The sequence below is a fragment of the Camelina sativa genome, chromosome 6 (genome assembly GCF_030686135.1).
Source record: "Camelina sativa cultivar CO46 ecotype springtype chromosome 6, ASM3068613v1".
In the NCBI taxonomy this organism is placed as follows: Eukaryota; Viridiplantae; Streptophyta; class Magnoliopsida; order Brassicales; family Brassicaceae; genus Camelina; species Camelina sativa.
This window is the reverse complement of record NC_141885.1, coordinates 25,904,984-25,912,197: the sequence shown is the minus strand read 5'-3', so window position 1 is coordinate 25,912,197 and position 7,214 is coordinate 25,904,984. Positions and strand designations below refer to the sequence as shown.

General features: G+C 36.5%; 2 protein-coding genes and 1 pseudogene across 4 annotated transcripts; 2 read left to right on the top strand and 1 right to left on the bottom strand.

Moving 5' to 3' along the window:
• Window positions 1-282: 282 nt before the first annotated feature.
• On the top strand, window positions 283-1,113 carry LOC104793132 (VQ motif-containing protein 17 pseudogene; annotated as a pseudogene). The gene has a single exon (XR_015559928.1). The product of XR_015559928.1 is annotated as a VQ motif-containing protein 17 pseudogene (transcript).
• Window positions 1,114-1,769: 656 nt separating this feature from the next.
• Window positions 1,770-3,831, bottom strand: LOC104793131 (putative plastid-lipid-associated protein 13, chloroplastic). Its single transcript, XM_010519421.3, has 7 exons — window positions 3,352-3,831; window positions 2,943-3,064; window positions 2,764-2,847; window positions 2,580-2,676; window positions 2,278-2,494; window positions 2,140-2,192; window positions 1,770-2,020 (listed from the first exon to the last, which is right to left on the bottom strand). The coding sequence occupies exons 1-7, from the start codon at window positions 3,622-3,624 to the stop codon at window positions 1,928-1,930; spliced, it is 939 nt and encodes a 312-aa protein (XP_010517723.1). The 5' UTR covers window positions 3,625-3,831; the 3' UTR covers window positions 1,770-1,927.
• Window positions 3,788-6,817, top strand: LOC104793129 (DNA polymerase delta small subunit). Of its 2 annotated transcripts, none has more exons than XM_010519420.3 (14): window positions 3,788-3,970; window positions 4,129-4,258; window positions 4,456-4,562; window positions 4,664-4,790; window positions 4,898-5,005; window positions 5,106-5,221; window positions 5,303-5,386; window positions 5,482-5,550; window positions 5,642-5,713; window positions 5,794-5,885; window positions 6,004-6,131; window positions 6,246-6,347; window positions 6,438-6,505; window positions 6,592-6,817. In XM_010519420.3, the coding sequence occupies exons 1-14, from the start codon at window positions 3,905-3,907 to the stop codon at window positions 6,646-6,648; spliced, it is 1,326 nt and encodes a 441-aa protein (XP_010517722.2). In that variant the 5' UTR covers window positions 3,788-3,904; the 3' UTR covers window positions 6,649-6,817. The 2 variants fall into 2 exon arrangements, with proteins under 2 accessions (XP_010517722.2, XP_010517721.2); XM_010519419.3 differs by having other exon boundaries at window positions 3,824-3,970; window positions 4,126-4,258.
• Window positions 6,818-7,214: the final 397 nt, after the last annotated feature.

Genomic DNA, 7,214 nt, shown 5'->3' with positions numbered 1-7,214 from the left:
ATCTCATATATGTTTATTAATTAATCCAACCCCAACCATAGTTTATCTATTGAATCTCAACAAGCCATCATTCAATTTCATTTGCCTTTATTTATCACTAGTATCAATAGGATCTTACGTACGTTCTGGTACATATACATCAGAAATACGAGTTGACAAAAACAAAAACACTAAACATATATTACTTCTCACTAAAACTTGTAACTCTAAAAATAAGTTTATTCTTAAATCATTTTCTTCTCTCTCTTCCCCTATATATAACCTTATCATAATCACTAAGCATACAAATTCACCAACTCCCTCTCTCTCTCTTCTGATCACGTAAACCCTAATTTTCTTTGCCTACAAAACTATGGAAATTGAAGCTACCACTATTCAGAAACGAAGAAGCATCCCAAACATAGCCATGCACAAACAATCAAAAACACTAACCAAATCGAAACCAAAAATCAGAATCATCCACATATTCGCACCGGAGATCATCAAGACGGACGTCTCCAACTTCCGTGAAATCGTTCAGAATCTCACCGGGAAACAAGATCATCACCACGATCTCCACCACCAAAAGGTTGTCAAAAGAAACCCGAGATCTAGAGTAAGTCATCATGATCATGATCATGATCATCATCATCATCATCAAGTCCATGACATGAACCATGGTTTCTGCATAAACTCAGAAGCAGAAGACGAAGAAGAAGAAGGGATGGTGTCCATGACGTGGAACGGACATGGCGGCGAGAGCTCCGGTGGGTTCTTGAATGGCTTAGGAGATTACGACGGCTTCATCCAGGAGCTAGGTGAATTCCCCTATATGCCCTTGGCCATTGACTCTGCCGATGCTTCCTCCCACTTACATGGCAGCGTTTTCGCAGAGCCTCACCAATACTCCTAATTAAACCGTCTAGAGCGGAAACATCTTTTTAAAATTCTATTTATTCAAGTAGGTTAACTTAAAATAAAATTTTATTTCTTCTTTTATATACGAGCTTTTAGCTAGAAGCTAATTTTTGTTTTTTTCGAAAGTTTGACTTTTGGATCATCATCTTGTGAATCGTAGGGAGATTTGGGATTATGATTATTACGAGTTCTATTTCTGAATCATATTTTTTTCTTCTCTGGTTTGTATTTTGATATGTGATTGCCATATTATTTAGGAAGTGTAGGTCTCAATTGAATCATTAGAAAAGTAGATATGAATCATAATGGTCATCTATGCTAGCTGTGTGTTTGGATCATTTTGTTAGTAGATATGAATCATAAAATGTAAAAAAACGTACTAATTAAGAAAATCCTTTTTTTTTTTTTTTTTTTTTAATGTAAGATTCTGAAAATCTATAACGAAATATCATTAGCTTTGGCTATAACTTATTAACTAACATTAGTTGAATGCATGTTTAGAAAATTTTGAAACTGTTTTTTTACTCCAGAAATCTATATATTTGCGAATTGTTTTCTTCGCTTATTCAAATAGACCGAAGAAATAGATATACATATTGATTGATTGACTGATAGTTACTTAACATAAGATAATCACAAATGGGGCCATAATTTTAATTCAAGATAGCAAATATAATATATGAAAAATACTTATATGAGCCGACAAGTAACCACAATTACAAGATAATTGTGATGATGCATGCTGATGGAACCACACATCAAAAGATAACTAAAGATGTTAAATCTGAGCTCTCTCTCTTACAGAGAAAGAGTTCATGAAGCTCAAAAAAGTGAATCTGTATGCACTTGGAAAAATTGAGAAGATTGAGGAAAGAACACAAGAGAAGGACGATGTTTTAATGTATGGAGATGACCCTCAAGGTTATAAAGTTATCAACTTCAAACATTTACAGACACCAACTTGGTTGGTTAGTTCTTGTAGGTAACACATAAAGAACATAGGAACAAGAACAACAACGGCTAGTAACATCTAACTATCGTATTCAAGAGTTTCTACAACAGTGGATGATGGTGTTTCTATCCTCGTTAGAACTTCAGGCACTCCTGCTGTATCTCTTACTATCTGCAGAAAAAAAACAACCAAAAGCAGATAAAACTTGGCCAGTGCAACGATCTCAGTCCGTCAGACCACTCTTAACAAATTCTGAGCATGGGATTAAGCAAACTATTCAACAAACTTACAAGAATCTCTTCGTCTAGATAAGATATCATGAAGAATCTTTCAAAGGATCCACCTAAAGCAAATGACACTAGTTGGTCAGTGCACAAGTGAGCAGAAAATGGTTTATGTATAATAAAATAACGAATAAAGTAGCTTACTCAGGGGAATTCTTAGACCACCGGCTAAAGTATCCTTGATAAGAGCAGGAAGCTGCTGCAAAGTAGTGGCAGCTTGACCCAATGCGCCTTTTAGCTGTTCAGGAACTGCTTCTTCAATGACTGTTGGGGATTCGACCATACCTTCAATATATTCTTCTCTCAATCTCAGAGGTCCCTCTACAGTCAATTTCGATGATAGAATGATTTTGCTTTCTATCTGCAAGTTTTGTTGCCACTGTGAGTAACATCCTCTGTGTATACTACATATAAACAAATTTTGAAAAAGTGTTTCAGTATGTTACCGAGTTCAGAAGTTTGATATTTGCGGTGGCCTTTGCGTTAGCATCCTTGATCAGTATCTCCATTTTTGATAAATTAGCTAATGTTGAAGGAAACCTCCTGAAACAATACAATCAGATAGCAAAACACTTCTAAACTTTGAATAAACAAAGAGTGAGAAAGTGATAAGTAGGTAAGTGTACATACTCAAAGATAACCCGAGCAGCGAGTAAACCAGGACTTCCAGACCCAAACCACTCAAAATTCCATCTGCCTTCGAAACAAGGAGACCTGGAAAGCTATAGGAACCAATTAAAAGACAACTATCCTAAAAAGAAAAAACAAAAGCAAAAGATTGTAACCAAAAGAGTAAAAGAAGCACCTACGTGGTTGGTCTGGGAGTCGGGTTAAGCCGCTCTAGACTCGTAATCCTCTCATTCACATCAATCCTTTGCATATTGGTTGTTTTCCCTGTAACTAAAGCCTCGAAGCCTCCAGCATCCTTCAACTGTGTACATAGATTAATTTCAGGACAAACATGATTTGAGAAATTCGAAACACACAGAACTGTTCCTAGGTACTTAACAAAACCCAATTGATCATTCAAAATCTAGACTTTGAGAAAGAGAAAACAATTTTTTTTTTTTTGTAATGTCCAATATCTTGATTACAGCTAACAAATACGACACAATTCACTTCAAATTATCCCCATTTTCAGATTTCAAAAGCAGAGTGAAACTGAAGAGATCTAAAACAAATACATATCGACCCAAGTAATTAAAGTCTAAGTCTTACAGCAAGAAGAAGCGATTCCTTGGCAGAAAGGCGCTCCATTTCTCGGGCGTAAACAGAAGGAGATCCTTGTACTGTTTCCTGCACCATTGCTCTTAAACCCCTCCTTCTCCGGTACGAACTCCTCCAACCCTTCACCACCGGAACAACAGCGACAAAACTCCTCGACGGTGAAACTGAGCCTGGAAATCCCAATCGAATCGCAGACGTACCCGTAATCGAACCATGTATCGACGCCATTGAAGAAGAAGATGAAGAAGAAAGCGAAAGAGACATGGAAGCCAAGAAACAAAAAAAAAAAAAAAACAAAGATTGAGAATTTTTGTGCTTTCAATCAAAAACAAACATCAGAAAGAAAAAAACAGAGTTAAAAGGTAGGAGTTTCTCTGGTTTAATCCGGTTCGTTTCCGGTTTAAATTAAATTCCTTTACGTTGAACCGGGGATTGGGTTTGATTTGATAGAAGAAAGAAGGACTCGATAAGTGCCGAAGTTGAAACCTTTCTCTGAATTTTCCTGCTCAGTGTTGTTGTGTGAGTGTGTTTTACTTTTCCCGCCATGGAATCCATGGAAATCGACTCCGAGAAGGTTCACGAACGGAAGCAATCGGAGTACAATTACCTGGTTCGTAAATCCCTTCACTGTATTTACTTCGATTGAAAGACGCTGGGACCTTGTGTGCTCAGACTCTTTCTACTTAATTTTGTGCGGAGCTAGGGTTTGTATTCTGATTCTGAGTTTTTTTTTTTTTTGTTTTGTTGATGTTGTTGCAATTGAAGCAGGATGAGAGATTCGAGATACAGAAGGAGATGTACAGAGGGCAGCAGTACAGTCAGATTTACTTTGCTCGTCTTCATCTCATGAGAACACTTCTCTACTCTCTTGCCCCTACTTGGAAACCCCACTTGCCTGGTCAGTGCTTTTGTTCCTCTCTTTTTTTTTTTTTTTCATGAACAAAGAAGAGCAATTTTGAGGATTTTCATGGGTTTGGATATTAAATTGGTGAAAAATCAGTAATTTTTAGGGATTGCAGATTGGGTAGTATTAGTTTTCTGGGTAACTCAGGTTTTTGAATCATAGATCTGAAATGTGAAATTCCACTTTTGCAGTTTGTAAGGTTTTGGGACTTGAAGAGGGAAAAGAATGCATCATTGTAGGAACCTTGTTCAAACACATGAAGCTTAAACCTTGTGTTCTCGATGAATATTCTAAAGAGGTTGGTTGGTTTCTGTGTACAGCCTTTTACTTGGATTTGTTTTTGCGCTATGTCCCTACTATGTTGAATCAATCTGCTGAGTACATTCAACACTAATGCAGAGGTCAGTTACTCCGCTTGTTAAACCTCATAACTTTATGCATCCTGATGATAATCTGATCCTGGAAGACGAGAGTGGGAGAGTTAAGCTTGGAGGCTCTGCACTCTCACCTGCGATATATGTGACAGGTATGCAAATTGGATTGTGAATGTTCTTTGCTGCATTGGTTTTTGCGTTTGTTAAAATGTGGCAAATGTTTTGAGAAAATGAATGTTGAAGCATCCGTGGATTGTAGGTGTTGTTGTCGCCTTGCATGGGAAGGAAACTAGTGCTGGTGAATTCTTTGTTGAGGATGTGCTAGAAGCTGGTTTACCGCCTCAGATAGAGCGGCCTATCGATCTACGTAAGTCTAGCTATGTTCTCTTTCTTTTGCTATCCTCGTGGCTCAATCATATCTTTAAACAATCTCTCATGGACCATATTACATCCATTTTGTTCTGCAGAGGAAGATAAATACGTTGTGTTATTGTCGGGGCTGTGCATTGGAAGCAAATCGGCTAATCCCCTGCAATTTCAGCTTCTTGTTGACCATATAACTGGACATCTCGGAGATGAGGAGGTTCAAATCTTTTTAACTTTCAGATTCTTCAATATATTTTTTTTCCTTAATCTGTAATTTATGCCTTTATGGTTTGTACAGGAACAAGGCCTTGCAGCACAGATAGTACATGTGGTTATAGCTGGAAACTCTGTTGAATTTCCCCGTAAACTCATTAATGGACAGGTACTCATAACTTCTAATGCTAATATTTTCTCAGATACAGTTTCATTTATCTGCCACAGTTATGACTTATGATCTTTGTTGGTTGATTTTTGCAGAACTTGGCCTCAAAAGATCAATCAACACTATATGAGCCCATCAGAGAGCTTGATATCATGCTAAACCAGGTCACTTAACCAGATTCACCTGTGGGTTATCGATTCTATTGAGATGAAAATTCAAATTCTTTTTTGTTTTTTTTTGTGTGGATTTTCTTAGATAGCTGCAGGAGTTTCAGTAGATATCATGCCAGGCCTGAATGATCCAGCAAACTTCGCATTGCCTCAGCAGGTTTGTAGATACATACATAAATATCCAAACACTGAATTTGTATCTATAAATCTGATTCATAAGCCTTCTCTTCTGTTTAGCCTCTGAACAGATGTCTTTTCCCTGGATCCGCACCTTACAACACCTTTCGATCGTGTACAAATCCTCACTCATTTGATGTCGATAATATCAGGTGTGGTTATTATTAATAATGGATACAATCTCTCTGATTCTGATTCTGATTCTTACAACGATATAATTGCTTGTTTTTATCTGACTAAAAACCACAATTGGCTTTTGACATTTTGCAGATTTCTTGGAACTTCTGGTCAGAACATTGATGACCTTGACAAGTACTCAGAGGCTGAAAGCAAGCTTGATTTTGTTGAAAGAACGCTGAGGTGGAGACATCTTGCTCCCACTGCACCTAATACCCTTGGTAAGAGCTCACCTCCCCTGCAAATGAACTTTTTTTCGAACTAAACCCTCAAGAGAGAAAGATAAGGGACAATATTCTCTTTTGAGTCCTATTGTTTGATTCACTTGCGTATAGGTTGTTATCCTTTCACCGATAGAGACCCTTTCTTGATTGAAACCTGCCCTCATGTCTACTTTGTTGGAAATCAAGATAAATATGACAACCGTTTGGTAAAGGGTATAACCTCCTTACACAGCGACTATAAATAACATAATAGTTGAAGTTTATGCTTTAAGTTTTTTTTTGTTGGAAATATGAATGCTGCAGGGTCTGAAGGGCAGCTTGTCCGGTTGATCTGCATTCCTAAGTTCTGTGAGACCGGTATTGCTGTTGCGGTGAGTTTAAATTTTAGCAAATTCTACTCCATATTCTTTCTTAAAGTGCAGAACCTATATCTCAAAATCACCAAATTTATTTGCAGGTGAACCTAAAGAATCTGGAATATCATACTCTAAGCTTTAGCACTCAGATAAGCTAATATCATAATATTGAGCTGCTACTTTGGTAGATTCTTCCTGTCTTGGAAGTGTAATCTTGAGCTTTTTCACTAATTCTCTTAAGTTCTATGTTATTTCTTATGAAACTTCCAAATCACATTGGTCTTACATTTGGATAATCTTTTTGTCGTAATTTGTTTTCCTTTCATATATCGACGACACAAGTTCTTAGGTGTCCAGGACCGACGAGTTTTGAATGGTTTAACTTAACATGACATCTCTTTTAATCAATCAATTATTGGGCCTTTCTTGGACTTGGTCTATTTAATAAGATCTATAGTTATTTTAAAAACTAATAAATAGCAATTAATTGGGCTTTTATAAATTTTGGATCTAAAATTCAAAGAGTCAACGTACATTCATAGTTTTAAATTTTTAATGAAAAATCATGAAAATTGGACTTCAGATTTCGACTTCATTTGTTTAAATGCAATTTTGAAAACATGATTATATAAATTTGTTGATTACAATGGTTAACATGTTTTAAAAAACACATTTTTTAAAAATTATTTACTGTTTTTTACTGTTTAAAGATTAGTTTAGTTGG

Coding starts and splice junctions, on each gene's coding strand:
- LOC104793129 (XM_010519419.3), top strand. CDS start 3,905: ATGGAATCCATGGAAATCGACTCCGAGAAGGTTCACGAACGGAAGCAA. Junction 4,259..4,455: donor TTGGAAACCCCACTTGCCTG/GTCAGTGCTTTT, acceptor CCACTTTTGCAG/TTTGTAAGGTTTTGGGACTT. Junction 5,886..6,003: donor TTTGATGTCGATAATATCAG/GTGTGGTTATTA, acceptor GACATTTTGCAG/ATTTCTTGGAACTTCTGGTC.
- LOC104793131 (XM_010519421.3), bottom strand. CDS start 3,624: ATGTCTCTTTCGCTTTCTTCTTCATCTTCTTCTTCAATGGCGTCGATA. Junction 3,065..3,351: donor AGGAATCGCTTCTTCTTGCT/GTAAGACTTAGA, acceptor CTATGTACACAG/TTGAAGGATGCTGGAGGCTT. Junction 2,677..2,763: donor GCTGCTCGGGTTATCTTTGA/GTATGTACACTT, acceptor GTATTGTTTCAG/GAGGTTTCCTTCAACATTAG.